Here is a 15505-nt window from a genome sequence, read left to right as displayed (position 1 = left end):
TGATCAGAAATCTCAGTGAATATTAACTAATGGGAGTTACAATTTTGTTCAATAAAATATTTACAATTTTGATAAAAGTACCTACCTACTAACTTAAAATTAACCTTGTTGTAAATCACGACTTAGGTACCAAGTACTTAACATAACTTATAAATGATTTTGTGTTTTAAACATAAATGATATATATAAATAACATTCTCATTTTGTAATAATTTTCAAAAATTGGTCATAAAGGTTTATTTTTTAATATTAATTAAAAATATTTCGAACGCTCGTACAAAGACACGTCGTACGGAACAATTTGCATCGCACCCTTCATCGGTAAAACCAATAAGACGCAAGGGTTTTTATGCCCTTCCATTTATGAAACGCCCTATGCACACCTTCTTTCAACAGAATTTGGACCTTATTACTGTCATTTTGGTTACTTTTTGCAACGATTCGTTATTTCAAATTAAAGAGGCAAAGTGGAAACCCTATATTAAAGCTTTGTATTAGGCTTGTTAATGCTGCAACAGTTTCTTACTTCACAGCTGTTTCGAAATATTACCTAAATAAAACTTTCGTCTGCATTTCTGCGTAGAAATATTTTTGTCATTTTTACATTTCATCCCAAAATATGACATCTACCAAGGCTGCTAATATTTTCATTGGGCAACTAGGAACACGCATATTCTCTACCTACATAGATCTAAATAAATACGCCTTAAATCTTGCGAAATTAGAAGCAATAAATACGGACAAAGCACCAATTGGTCCAGGCAATCCGAATATAAAAATGTTCATATAAAAGATCTCCTAAGTAAACAGCCAGCTAAAATGTAATCGCAAAATACTCGTACCATCCATTAGCCTTTCTGTCATCAAGCCACGGACACCAAAAATTGACAACTACCTATAATAACTGTTATACATCACAAGTAATATTCTCTTTAATAGTACAAATACGAACCCACCGATTAATTAGTTTGCCCTTTAATTTCGTGCAAGTGAATATTTCATGACGCCCCTCACCCCGCGTTGCACAGTTACGGCGCTATGTGCATGCAGTAAGGGCGCGTTTGTAAGGAACGGCGGGCCAGCTGGCGGTGGCAGGTGCGCCTGATGCGGACCGACTGTCGAACTGCCACCACCACGGAACATACATTTCGGCTTTATTAGTATCTCGTAACACTAATTTACTTCCCCACACTCAATAAGTCATCCATATATCTCTCTCTGAATTTCAAAACCCACACTATGCAGGACGATAATCACTGAACATAAGAGTTATTTTTAGCAGGAGCCGTTTATTCCCGTACTTTCACTAATGTTATCGCCTACAATCTGCAAGGCTATATGCAACCCTCCCGTTTAGTTTGCACGCCACCGATCAGTTGAGCCACGCCAGCCTAACGACGCGCTCGCTCGTATTAAACTTACCTAACCGGCCGTCTCTTTCTTTTCAGAACAAAGTGGAGTACTATGTGAAATGGAAAGGGTGGAAGCCAAAACACAACACTTGGGAGCCGGAAGAAAACATCCTGGACCCGCGACTCATACAAAGCTTCGAACGCGGGGAGGAGTTGCGAAGACAGGGTCGCAAGAGGGAACGCGAGCATTCACCGACCGAGCGCGCTCGCAGCGGCAGCGAAGAAAGGCAACCGCCACCTGGAAAACGGAAGGCGGCTGTTTTATCGCAGGAGTCCGGAAAAATCGGCGTCACTATAACTACTATGAGTCCGCCAGCCAAGCGACACGATTCGACCAAAGTGAACGGAGGACGGACGCCGCACGCGAGTCAGCCCCCACCGCCTGCGGCACCCCCTGGCGGCGCCGCCGCGCCTGCCTCCCCCGCGGCCGAAGCCGCTGCGCCAAGAACCGGTCCCAGAAGGGCACCCCACTCACCGGAAGAAGCTGATGCACATATTCCCGCGGAACGAGAAAGGCGCACAGACACGCAGCCGACTGCAACCGCTCCGGCGGAACCGAAAGGAGCACGACCTCCTCCGCCCGCGCCACAGCCTGAAGATGAAGACTCGTGGGGCGAGACCCCGGTGGTGGCTCCCCCACCACCCCCCGAACCCCCGCGGCGCGGTGCTGCATACTGGATGTCGCGCTCGCCTGTGGCCGACCAAATATTTATCACCGACGTCACGGTCAACTTCCAGACTGTCACTATCAGAGAATGCCGAACGGAACGCGGATTCTTCAGAGCTCGTGAAACCCGACCACTGGATGTCACGTAAACCACGCTGATTTATGTACAAACTTAGTTATCTAGTATTTATTGATATAGTTTGTGGTGAAGTGTAAAACGACCAGAGTGAATATTTCCTCTTAAAGTAGGCCTAATGCTACTACTAGGAGGCAGGAATGATGGATTGTAGATAAACATGTCTTTGATACTTAAGTAGATCTATACAATTTGACCACCAAGTAAATACCTACAAATGTAGACATTGTTGTCAATTGTTACAAATAAGATGCTTATATTATTCGTTGAATTTATGAAGGAAAAACTGAATGCTGCATTCATATGTAGACTGTTTCCTTTTTTAAGAAAAAGAACGTGTTGAATTTAAAGCAATTCAAACTATATGATCGCTTCCCGCATGGCTACCCTGCGGAGTTAGCCTGGTAATTGGAATGGTAGGTAGGTATTATATCAATACATGTTGAAATAAGAAATTTTGACGGATATGTTCTTTTTCTTCAACATCATTAATAAAGCTAGGTGAGTATACAAGAAGCGATTATCTGAGTAATATTTAATTCATATTCGTTCTTTACGCATTCTTTGTTGCTTTCTATAACCACTATAGTCGCTAACGTGCCGAGAGGGTCTAATCACCATACGTAACAGTTATATAAAGTGAATAATATCTTACTTTATAATCTTCATTGTCCTTTTTAATATCACCTGCTCTTGGAAGCAAACCAGAGCCGAATCTCTCTTTGTATCAATGCAAAGGAACTTGTAAATTTTGTTTTTATTGTTGTTGATATTTAATTATTTTAATGAACGCTTCTTTTCTCACGATAATAAAAAGAAATCTAATTTATCTGACAAGGTGACATAAATTTATATTTTAATGAAACTGTACAAAAGTACTATTTTACAAACACACTTATGTACTAAACTGACGTTTTATATTATTTGTAACATAACTAAGTACAGTAGCTTGATATTAAATGTAATTTTTGAACAGTAAGATATAATGTATCTAAAACCTAATTGCAAATATCTGTTCGAATGTTGGTAGTAGTAGTAGCAGTATTTAATATATAGATTACAATGTTAGTACAAAATAATATACTGAATTGTAAATTTGTATAAAATATTGTATCGATCCAAGATAAGTAGATAAATTTAATTTGCCAACTTTTTGATCAAGGGTATTATAGAAATCCGGTGCCCAAAGGTCAGTTCACATTGAAACATTTTAATACAGATAGAATTTTGCGTGCCGGCCCGCGGCGGGTCGGTGTATCCTGCGGCGCAATTCTGAAGATTAGGTAAAGTTAAATTTTGTCGCATAAAGTCTTTCTTCCATGTGAACTAACCCAAGGGGTTGTGTAAAAGTAACGTGGCGATTGAATATAGCATGACATAGTCTAGTGAATCTGAATATAGTCAAACAGATCGTCGGTGGTCAAAGGTCATCTGATATTGAGTTGGACATTAGTTTCAATGCTCTTTTGTAGAACGTGTAACACCGACTTTCTCATTCCTGAATTATGGACATAATGACCAGAGTAAATAGGGCAGATCAAGGCGAGATATGACTTTTTTTTTCGCATAAATGAGCATATCTCGACGCATTATCATAACACAATTGTCAATTCTATATGTCATTATAGTTTAATCCTTACTCATTCGGAAACAATTGCATTAAAGTCACAATGGCGTCCCGTTAATGGTCATAACTTTCCTAAATCTCCCCTATATAATGGATAAATTTCATAATATATTACACCTAGGTATTCTTATGACGTAAGACAGTTTAAGGAAGTGGATCACGACGAAGAGCCAAATGACAACGCCTGCTAGATTTGATAACAATCCAAGGATATTTTTTATTCATTTGACTATCCGTCTATCTTAGGTCTATGTCAAATTCTCTTGTCACGTCTATTTTGAAACCGTTTATAATTTGCGAATTCACTTACGGAGTTTAATTCCTTTCTCACTTTACCAACCTACCCCAAATTAAATGCTTTTCAATACAGATTCACAGATGTTATCCTGAAATCAGCACATATAGTACAAGTTTTTAGAAACACTTTTTACAGGAAACCTGCCTCTTTTGGATAGTAGGTAGTACAAAACTACACCATCTTTTATAACCTACTTATTCATATGATTATGTGTAACCAATAACCTACTAAGTGCTAACTACCCGCAAAATTTGTTTTGTCTAGTCTTTCTGCGATACAAAATCGAATTGTTCAAAAATTGCCCCTATTTCCGTTTTTACTCTCACATTCATTATTTAATTATTATTTTAATGAACTTAGCTGTTGATCGTTTATTAAATGAACTGATTGTTTTATGTTAATTTCATGATTCCTCGTGCTAATAAGTTATTTAAAAGTAATTTTAGTTCTATTAATTATTTTGAACGCTGTCTTGTCGTTCCTTGACTTTATTGTTATTTAGTTCCTCTAGTAAGTTAACGATTTCTTGTGAAATGATGTAAGAAGTTTCACGAAATGCATTTCTATGGGATGGCCATTGTATATATTGTAAATATATGTAATTATTACTAAGGCACTTGTTTTATAATGTGATAGAATTTTCACATTGTAGTCTGTAAATAAATGAGAATGAATTAGATTTTGTTTCCTTTTATTCCTACTAGATTTCTCCTATAGGTAGGTAAGTATTCAGGATTGACCAGATGGATGCTGTGTTCAAATGTATCTATCCAGCCAGATTGTTGAAGATTTCAATAAAAAAAAACATCTTTCGAGTAATAAATACATATGTTTATTCCGCTTAAATAATATCTACTTACGCGTTGCACACTATAGACTATTCACTTGCTTTCATGATATTTTGTGAAAATAATGTTTCGGAAATGTGCTATTTTGAGAATATAATGTCTTGCTCTGCTCTGACTGAGGGAGAATAAAGCTTTAGTCAGGAGCCAGGATGGTTAAAAGGACATTAAACAAAGTAATGAGATTATGAGAAACAGTTCTCTCTCGTAGTCCTATTAATGGAACAAAATACTGGGACCATGAAAATCAGCGGCAATAAGCTATACTACTATGCTAGCCTACTTATAATAGATGCATCTCAAATTGTGTTATGCTTAGTGAGTATCTCATAACACAAGTCTCAAACTTCTTGCGAGGCCAACCCAATTGTCCCGTATTTTTTTTTAAACGGTTTTATTTAGCTCACCCCGTTTGTTTTATTTATTCTTGGGTCAAATTTAGTAATTCAAATTTCACCCTCTTCCTGTCAACCGATTAATCTGAAATTTTGTATACACTTTGGATTTTGGTGACAATATAATTATGTTTATTCATTATCATTATAAATTCAAGATGGCCGCCGTTACAAAATGGCGGATAATTTAGGTTTCATTAATCCCATCAATATGGGTATCAAATGAAAGGGCTCAACAAGCAGAATACAATATACTATAAATAATTGAAATCCAAGATGGCGGCCTCTACAAAATGGCGTATAACTTAGGTTTTATCAATCCCATCAACATGGGTATCAAATGAAAGGTCTCAACAAGTAGAATACAATTTACTATTCAAAATTAAAATCTAAGCAGTGGGATAAAATGTAGCCTATGTTACTCCTGAAGGTTAAGTCTATCCCTGTGCCAAATTTCATTCAAATCGGTCCAGTAGTTTTTGAGTTATAAAAACTAGAAAATAAAAATAGGTAAAAAAACTTTTTAAGTTAAACGGTTTTATGTTAAACATACATTGCAATGTTTAATATAAATGTACTAAAAACCAAAAAATAATAAAATAGATACAGTCGTGGGAATTATAAACATATGCATAGACTAGACTAAAATAAAACCGTGGGGCACGTCAATTGTCTACAATCGTTGATTAAAATGTTTGTTTTGTAATGTTACATTATAATTAGGCAGTTGTTCAACCGACAACGATGGACGTGTGATAAGTAGGGCTTGAATGTGGAAACAAGTTAGCATGCTCGATTAAGCGAGTTTTAGGGTTTCATAATGTTGAGCGAGTAGTACTTTTATCATAAGTTTTGTCGATTAAAGACAAACTACGAGCAGTGAAACGATTCCTCGCTAGCCAGCAAAATAGTAAGTAATTTGCGCACCGTCTGCGGGCCAACTGCCTAACGACGAATTAAACGATTCTTCTATCGCACATTAAGTCTATAATTTGTAGACAATTGACGTGCCCCACGGTTTTATTTTAGTCTAGTCTATGCATATGTTTATAATTCCCACGACTGTATCTATTTTATTATTTTTTGGTTTTTAGTACATTTATATTAAACATTGCAATGTATGTTTAACATAAAACCGTTTAACTTAAAAAGTTTTTTTACATAGTTCATTACTTTGAATAATAACAAAAAAGGACAACAGAGAGGTATTAACAAGTGCACCACTTTCGAAGAAAATTCGACAGTGAAAAAATGCAATAATATCTAATCTACCACCTAGATGTAAGTAGTTGCTCCAACAAGAAAGACGCTTTTAGGACATAAGAGTGGAACGTGAACGTGTAATCTATACCTACTAATATTATAAAGCTGAAGAGTTTGTTTGTTTGTTTGAACGCGCTAATCTCAGGAACTACTGATTCGAATTGAAAAAATCTTTTTGTATTGAATAGACCATTTATCGAGGAAGGCGACTTTAGACTATACTAGCTGTGCCCGCGACTTCGTCCGCGTGGAATAGTAATTTTGGGCATCATATTTATTTTTGCAAACACCCTCCTCGGCTTTATCAATTATAACTGCTAATTGTTATGCGACTCGGTCAGGCGGTCACGCGTATTAGAAAGAACGCTGGTTCGCCGTATTAAATGTTTCGCTGCAAATTGCTTATAACGACTATATCTCAAAACCTATTCGTCTGATTTATATACTGTAAATGGCAATTTTAGTCTACATGAACAGCCGAAAGTAATAAACATATTTATTTGGATAAGGATTAATACTGAATTAAAGAAAATTGGTTTCAAAATAACTTATGTTTATAATGAAAAAATAATCTTAAAAAATGAACATAAAAGTGGTTATTGTAAGTAAACCTTAAGAGATGGATATATGCTCTCGCGGACTTTTTTGTGGCAAAAAATGAGTACTTCACATCTTTAGTACATTGTTTTACTATATCTTTGTTGGTTTGCGCAGCGTTCGCGTGGAAAGCTCGCAGATGGCCGACTCATTCAACTTTCACCTGCATTGTTGACGTTTCCCGTAGGAAATCCGGGATAAAATGTAGCCTATAGCCTTCCTCGATAAATAGACTATCTAACAGTGAAAGAATTATTCAAATCGGTTCAGTAGTTTCTGAGATTAGCGCGTTTAAACAAACAAACAAACAAAACAAACTCTTCAGCTTTATAATATTAGTATAGATAACATTACGCTGCAACTATAAGGAGCGAAGAAATAATGGAAAATTAAAAAAACCGGAGAAAATTATTCATCCTTGATTATTCATCAATAATGCCCAAAATAACAATTCCACGCGGACGAAGTCGCGGGCACAGCTAGTTAGTGCATAATTAGCTGTGAATTTGCCCGCAATAAATTATTTGTGCGTGTTGTACTTACTTTTGGGGAAAAAATACCTACTTTAAAATAATTCTTGCTGAAATAAGTGCCTAATGCTCTTCCAGCAGGAAAATTATGGACTAATAATTGGAGTGTGAAGATTTAATTACACGAGTACTTACATTCTTTAAGCCTAGCCGACAGAAATTTGAAAATTTGAATTCACCCGGCCCCACGGCCCTAGCGTTTCCTTTCCAAACAGCACAAATAAGCAACCTAAGTAGAAGTGAATATGGAACATGTAGGAGGTAATTCCTCGAAATATAAAATTTACTCTAGATATTAACTTTATGTAAGATACAATTACATTAAGTTGATATCTAGCCAACAGCAAACGGGAGTTTGTTATGATGAGTAAATGTAATTTATGGTTAGGTACCTATTATATATTATGGTGTTGTAAATAGTATTAGAACCTATAAACGGTAGGAATCTGAAAAAAATGGCATTAAAAATTTATATTTTAGGCATGATGTGATAGTGATTTACAAATGATTTTGATAATTTCTGAGAATTCATAGCGGGGATATTCACGAACGTTATTAAAGTCTTTGTGTTGTCTCCCATCTCTCCTTATATTTTAGCTTAACTACAATAAAAAGAAAGAACATAAAACAATAACCTTGTCAAGATCAGTAAATAAACCCTAACTAGCTATCTAACCAAGGCTGAATTTTTTTACCTGATAACAGGTCTGTAAAAAAGTTACTTGACATATCGAATCGACATGACACGACAGTGACAGAAACTTAAACAGACGTAACTGACGTTCACGCTGCGCATTGCGCATGGATTTTGTTTCCTTCCTCGGGCTCCAATCAAAACAATTTCAAATTATTGACTCGACGGAGTTTAGCGACTCGTCGACGAATATTCATCTCAAATTCATTGTTTACTACACAGATTCGTTGATCGGTTAGCTAGAAATCGTGCGATGGAATGGTCAAAGGAGAAGACATTGAAATTGATAGAACTTTTGCAAGTGAATGCTAGTTTGTGGAACCCGTCTTTGTGTGATACGAGAAGGGATAAGCAGAAACGAAAAGAAGAATTACGAGCTATTTCGGAGCTGCTTGGTATACCTATGCCAGATATAAATAAGAAAATCCAGCATCTTCGGACCCAGTATAACAGAGAGTCAGCTAGGGAGGCCCGGGCTTTTGTAGAGGATCCTAATGATAGGTACATAAGTAATTGGTATGCGTTTGAATATCTGCATTTTATGAAAGATTCCAATAAGCCATACAGGATAATCCAGTCTGTAAGTATTTCTATATAAGATACAAACTTATATTTAATTCAGTAGAAGTATGTCTATTCTCCAATATGAGTATTTCTGTAGGTAGGTATATTAAAAGAGGTCAATAATCAAATTAAATATTTCAGGAATTGCAACAGGAAGTTAATGGCAGTGTTACATCTCCATCAGAGAATTCCACAGGTGATTGGAAACTAGTGAACCTGTCACCACCACATAAGGTGGCCAGGACTGACTCTACTACAAATGGAAAGCAAGAAGTGGTTTACCCATCAGTTTCCAGGTCAAGAGATGAATTCTCTGTCTTTGGTGAATATGTAGCCAATGAACTGCGGTCATTAAAGGGAGAGAAAAACTTACTAGTTGCCAAAAAGAGAATTCAAGATGTCATATTTGAAGTAAAAATGGGCATAATGTGTGAAACAAAATCTGAGCAAAATGGAGCATGCACTGTATTTACGCATGCAAATCCGCCTCATAATAGCACTCCTATACAAAGTGCGAAATTGTATACAACCCCTGTAATGAGCACTACTGCACATTTAGACCCTGCATGTACATCACACCCGCCGCCATCAACAGGGATTAGTGAAATTATAATCAATAGTGCGTGTCATTATTCTAATTTTAAAGTGGACAGTCAATAGCAGTGTCATCCACTTCCCAATGAGGAGGTGGTTAAAGACCAAACTTACACTATTAGGAATTAAATACCTAATAAAAGTTTTTCAGAATGGCATGAAACATTCTCTCTATTGATGATATAGCAAGGTATTACATGGAATAACTTAATCCCACCTTGGCCATGTACCAATGTCGATTTTCAAAGTTATGTACATTAGTTTAAATACTATTGATGCTCTTACAGTAAGGAAACATTGTGAGGATACCTGTGCATTCAGGCAACTGGATGTGTAACCATGGATCCAATACTGGTTAGGTTCCTCTGCAAAAGTTGCAGAGATCAGCTGGGAGTTGTTTGGTGTAAAACCTGACTCGCTCAATCCAGGATTCATTGTCAAAGGCATACCCTTGGCTCCTCTCAGAGAGATGAGGATGCAACCTCATTGAGAAGGAGGAGGCAGAAGAAAGAGAAGAAAGAAAATTACATATATATGTAATAGATTAGGAGACTATGTGTGACATTCGGCAAGACTGGCAGATTGATAAAAGAATGTAAATTGTAACATACAGACACTGTAGCTGTAGAACAATCCAAGAAATGAAAAGCTATCATGTATTCAATACGAAAAAACTTTATGCAAGTATTAATTACTATTATTATATCACTCCAGTGAGTGCAAATGTGTAAGAAATTAAAAAGAAGCAGTATTTTTACCTGATCTCATAGATGTAAGTTAAAAACAATTTTTGTCTTAGCATGTTGTAAATAAAACCGGATTCCAAGAGTTTATTGTATTTAATTAAATCACATTGTAGTCATATTGGACAAATTACAGTCTGATCCAAGATATAATAATAAATTATTGCCACTTATACAAATTTCAACACTTTTAAATGTGAGTCCAGTAAAAAAATCCTTTAAAATCTCAACAAATAAGTTTACAATTTTGCACTGACCATAACACATGCAGCTAACGAAATTATAATTTTATTGCAAAAAGAATTTCAAACTCCAAGCATAGTCGGAAGACAACGTAGCTTTGTCTGGCAGTTTAATTTCAGATATACCGTTATTTATTTCCCACTGAAAAAAAAGAAATACATTTAATTTCAAACCATTTTAAATTTAGTTTATAATCTATCCATTTATGCCTATGGTAATAATGTAGTACAATAACTTCATTATCACTTACTTGTAAATATCCATCGTAGCCTAACATCATGACCTTATAGTTGCCACTGTGTAGATAAGGCGTAATGTATCGCATCTTTAGGATATTATCACGCGGCCATCTTAAAAATATGGCGTAAATATTAGTTATGTTATCTGATGCATTAGGTTTTCGAACTGGATGGTTGGCATCATAATTTGTTTTGGCACACGTATACCAAACGTCGCCTTCAATAGTATCGTTTTGTCGCACCCAGGGTGACGACGAGTAAATAGCCTCTCCATTAACTTTCAGCCAATTGCCCAAGGCCAGCAGTCTCTCTTGAAATATTGGTGCTATTGTACCTTCCTTCGTTGGACCCACGTTTATAAGTGCATTTCCTGAAAAATGTTTTATCATAAGTATAAGTTTATTTATGATTTAGTTGGTAAAGTTGGTAGTTTTTATTTATTAAATAAAACTATTGGGTCTTACACGTACGAACTTAATGCTAATAGCATTATCTACCAGTCACATTGGCGAATGGCAAACAGAAGAAATCAGATTTGCCTATGTGTTTGATACAAAATCTAAACGGATTTAAATAAAGCATTACAGTAATACTTTTGAAACTTTACAAAATATCAAGGTAATATTTCATCAACCTCACTAAACTGTTCTACCCTATCGAAATTAATATTCCTCTCGTACCTCCACAGCTGACGGTAGACACGACCTGCTTGATCAACTCTCGTATTGTCATCACATCTTCCAGATTCATGTCCCTTCGGTACCCCCACGATTTCTTGTCTATGGTGAAAGCGTTCTCCCATTTGTGGCTCATCAAGTGTCCTGAATGAAATGAAAATAAACGAACATGTAAATACATTTGTATACGTACGGATTTGTTTCTGAAGGCATGTTTTTCCGAATGCTATCCAACATTCCTTCTGATAGCACTACCTTAGTACCTACGTATTTAACCAGTCACTTGGTCGTCATGCACAATTTCAAATACAACTACAGTTTCTCGGGATTTTAAGAACTTCATTTACTTTTTGAGTTCGAAACATACAACCTAGTAACGTATATAGTCAGTTCATTCGTCCGTGGTGTCTCAAAACAATGAGTTTGAATAATACATTTATCATAATAACTTACCGGGATTATACCTATCTTCGCAGTTGTAAAAATCTCCATGTTTACAAGCGGTACCCTTACCCCATCTATCATTCACTACAATTTCATTCTTGACTGGACTATCGTTGTATATCCAGGATAACAGTCCAGTAGAGTTCCAGTATTGGTCGGTGGCTTCCCAATCGCCATCAGACCATAACACCGAGGGCTGATAATCATTTATAATCTGTTCTATATCAGGCCACAGTTTGGTTTCCACGAAATCACGTGTAGCAAAATTATTCTTCACATCTTGCAAATAGATTGGGTTGTACCATTCGTATAACGAGTGGTAGACGCCAAATTTCATCCCTTTAGCTCTGATGCTCTTCGACAAGTCGCCCACTAAGTCCCGGTGGGGACCAACATCCACTGCATTCCAGCTAAACGATCTTTTTGAAGGAAATAACGTAAAGCCCTCGTGATGTTTGCTTGTTAGGACCACATATCTAAAACATTAATTCAGTATATTCATGCAGCCGAGAACACAATACCTTATCTCAAACACAATATCTACAACAGTGACAACGAACCTCTTTCTCTCATCATAACGCATTCGTGTTTGCAATCTTGTAAGGGGTGAGTTACTTTATTCTGAGAAAATTTTATAGGTAGGTAGTTTTATTCCATCTTTTTCCCATGGATGTCGTAAAAGACGACTAAGGCATAGGCTTATAAAATTGCGATACTTTTTTTAGGCGATGAACTAGCAACCTGTCACTATTTGAATCTCAATTCCATCATTAAGCCGAGCAGCTGAACGTGGCCATTCAGCCTTTTGGCTCTGTCTACTCCGTAAGGGATATAGATGTGACTATATGCATGTTATGTATGTATGTGTCATTGCTTTTGTTCTTTAGCCGCCCTTACTAACTACTTACTCTACTGTCCTAAGAAGTAGCTAAAGCCATTCTTTCGATATTAACTACTGACAGTTATTATAACGCCATTTGTTAATCATAGCAAAGAATGTGACACGCTCAGCCAAAAGCAGCGAAGAGTCTAAATCGCGCAAACAAAGATTTCACGAATTGGAGCATATATACAACCGACATCGCTGGAGATGCGGTACCCCATGCATAACACAAATATTTGGTTTGTCGAATGCAACTCACTTTGCTCCAGCTTTTGAGAAGAGATCGGCAAATTGATCAGGTAAGAAAAATTCTGCCTTAAACATCGGTGCAAAATCTTGGTAGGAGAAACCTGGAGGGTAGTTCTTTCGCATGTACTCCTGAATATCCTTGCTACCTGAAATTATTCACTGCAAAGTACAATTCCTCCTTTCTCATGGTATATTAGTCCCGGTTCCATCCTCATCAGTCTGGAGAGAAGTCCGGGATATGCCTTTGACCATGGATCCTGAATTAGGTGAGTCAGGTTTATACACGATGCGACTCCCTCACACTTGACATCCGCAACCTTTGCAGGGAAACCTAACCCGAATTGGATCTATCATGTTTACTCATCCAGTTGATTGAATGTGCAGGTTTTCTCACGATGGTTTTCCTCACCGTAAGTGCATCGGTAAGTATTCAAACGAATGTAATAACTTCGAAAATAATCATTGGTGCATGGCCGACGTGGGATTCGAACCTATGCCTTTTTGCGCCACACTCATTTTAATCGGGCAACTTACCGATTCGACCACCGCCGCTCTTTTTGCGTAAAGTACAATTCTACCAATTAACTTAAACGTACATACATACATAAAATCACGCCTCTTTCCCGGAGAGGTAGGCAGAGACTACCTCTTTCCACTTGCCACGATCTCTGCATATTTCCTTCGCTTCATCCACATTTATAACTCTCTTCATGCAAGCTCGGCGGTTTCGGGTACTTTTGACCTGACCCTTTACCAGGACGTCCTTAATTTGATCAAGATACGTTCGTCTGGCTCGTTTACTTAAACGTAATTTTCAATAAACTTCAGGTAGGAAGTAGAGTTAATTAGAGAAAAAATCTAAAACCATTTAAGTATTAGGTATCCACTTATCGTGTCGTTGTGGTATGTACAGATAACAGGGTTACAAATATTGTCGACTCGTTAATTACTTCGGGTCATAACAAAACCGTTAGTATCTATACTATCTATACCTACCTATTTTTAGTAATTCCGGGCGAAGTCGGTGTATATACCGTACTTACCCGTATGTAAATATATCATACTTGTAGATTAAGTAATTATAAATATTTTTCGAATTATAAGTACCTTTACATATAGGAATACTTTACAGCGAGAATTAAAAATTACACTTTAACATATACCTACCTAATAAGGACTAAGGACTAGCTTATAAACTTTGGATACCTCTTTTAGACGATGGGCTAGTAACCTGTCACTATTTGAATCTCAATTCTATTATAAAGCCTAACAGCTGAACGTCGCCAATCTGTCTTTCAAGACTGCTGGCTCTATCGACCTCGCAAGGGACATGTCTATATGAATGATTGTCTGTCTGATTATATGAATGAATGAAAGTACATATACACAACAAAGACACCCGGTACACCAGAGTTGAGTTAGATCATTCACGCTTCTGCCACTCGTCGGGAGTATAAACAACGATGTGCCTAACCAAACGACGTGTATGCAAACGCCAATGTTTGTAACTATAGTATCAAAGTGCATTTGTGTTGAGGATGCATAGTAGGTAGGTATCTACCTAAATCAATAATTACTTGCCTATCACGTAGATAAAGATATAATAACTTTTGTAAAATAGAACTGCTTCCAATCGATAACATTTCTAAAACCTCCTTAGTGTAACAAACACTTTCCTGAAAACCGCATCAAAATCGGTTCAGCGAAACGCGAAATAATCGCGGACAAGCATACATGCAGGTCAAACAGAGAACCACTTTTTTTTTTGAAGGCGGATAAAAATAATATGAAATAACTTACCTTTCCAAACATTCCAAAACCATTCAGAATGAAAACTTGGCACAGAATATACGCCCCAATGAAGAAATATCCCAACTTTAGCCCTATCGTACCACTCGGGCAAAGGTCGGGTGTCCAAATCGCTCCACTCTGGTTTATATCTTTTCTCTTGTGCATTTGAAATATCAGCAACTATGCTGTTTTCATCAAACTTGTCTATTTTGGCGCTAGCCACACTCAGATAAATCAATATAATAAACACCAGTGCCATTTTTGTCAAATGATTTATTACTTTCACGAAATATATTCCGATTTCTTTTAATTAATTACCAAAACCAGTTAATAAAACTCGTACAGATTACAATGCAGCCGGTATAATACTAATACAATCAACAAAAACAAACAATGGCTGTTCTGCTACCGGGTTCTGTCTGCTTTTGCCTTTAAGCGTGCTGTGTCAATGTCAACATATGAATATGACATACATTTTCGTTCATAATGGCAACAGAGTACTTTTATATGCAGCTTTAGTAGTTTCCAATTCTTAAGTAAATTTTACATACCAATTGTAGTTATGATTCAAACTACATAGTTTTAGTAAAACCTACTTCTTAGTACATTAATTA

The 15505-nt window shown here is 36.7% G+C and overlaps 3 protein-coding genes across 6 annotated transcripts in view; 2 read left to right on the top strand and 1 right to left on the bottom strand.

Annotated features, from left to right (window-relative positions):
• LOC106139964 (polycomb group protein Pc) overlaps positions 1–15505 on the top strand; it is a 97180-nt gene that overhangs the window by 13580 nt on the left and 68095 nt on the right. For 3 of the 4 annotated variants that reach the window (XM_060944323.1, XM_060944324.1, XM_060944325.1), the window contains exon 3: positions 1449–4834. In XM_060944323.1, the coding sequence (XP_060800306.1) occupies positions 1449–2228 (780 nt within the window). In that variant the 3' untranslated portion in view covers positions 2229–4834. Of the gene's footprint in view, positions 1–1448; positions 4835–15505 lie in introns of those variants that run through there. The other variant, XR_009656899.1, reaches the window with a different exon arrangement.
• On the top strand, positions 8538–10348 carry LOC106139924 (uncharacterized). Its single transcript, XM_013341436.2, has 2 exons — positions 8538–9044; positions 9170–10348. Exons 1-2 carry the CDS (start codon positions 8718–8720, stop codon positions 9686–9688), a joined length of 846 nt encoding a protein of 281 aa, XP_013196890.1. The 5' UTR covers positions 8538–8717; the 3' UTR covers positions 9689–10348.
• On the bottom strand, positions 10443–15327 carry LOC106141510 (tissue alpha-L-fucosidase). Its single transcript, XM_060944398.1, has 6 exons — positions 14901–15327; positions 13111–13246; positions 11978–12444; positions 11528–11668; positions 10859–11217; positions 10443–10749 (listed from the first exon to the last, which is right to left on the bottom strand). The coding sequence occupies exons 1-6, from the start codon at positions 15148–15150 to the stop codon at positions 10654–10656; spliced, it is 1449 nt and encodes a 482-aa protein (XP_060800381.1). The 5' UTR covers positions 15151–15327; the 3' UTR covers positions 10443–10653.

This window comes from Amyelois transitella, chromosome 5, assembly GCF_032362555.1.
Source record: "Amyelois transitella isolate CPQ chromosome 5, ilAmyTran1.1, whole genome shotgun sequence".
Classification (NCBI taxonomy): domain Eukaryota; kingdom Metazoa; phylum Arthropoda; class Insecta; order Lepidoptera; family Pyralidae; genus Amyelois; species Amyelois transitella.
Note: the sequence above shows the minus strand (reverse complement) of the source record. Positions and strands in the feature narration are given on the sequence as shown.

What these genes read in the sequence shown, in the direction of transcription:
- LOC106141510 (XM_060944398.1), bottom strand. Translation starts at nt 15,150, where the DNA reads ATGGCACTGGTGTTTATTATATTGATTTATCTGAGTGTGGCTAGCGCC. An exon ending in GTTTTGGAATGTTTGGAAAG is followed by an intron (nt 13,247 to 14,900) that starts GTAAGTTATTTC and finishes GAATAATTTCAG; the next exon opens with GTAGCAAGGATATTCAGGAG. An exon ending in GTCTACCGTCAGCTGTGGAG is followed by an intron (nt 11,218 to 11,527) that starts GTACGAGAGGAA and finishes AACATTTTTCAG; the next exon opens with GAAATGCACTTATAAACGTG.
- LOC106139924 (XM_013341436.2), top strand. Translation starts at nt 8,718, where the DNA reads ATGGAATGGTCAAAGGAGAAGACATTGAAATTGATAGAACTTTTGCAA. An exon ending in CATACAGGATAATCCAGTCT is followed by an intron (nt 9,045 to 9,169) that starts GTAAGTATTTCT and finishes TAAATATTTCAG; the next exon opens with GAATTGCAACAGGAAGTTAA.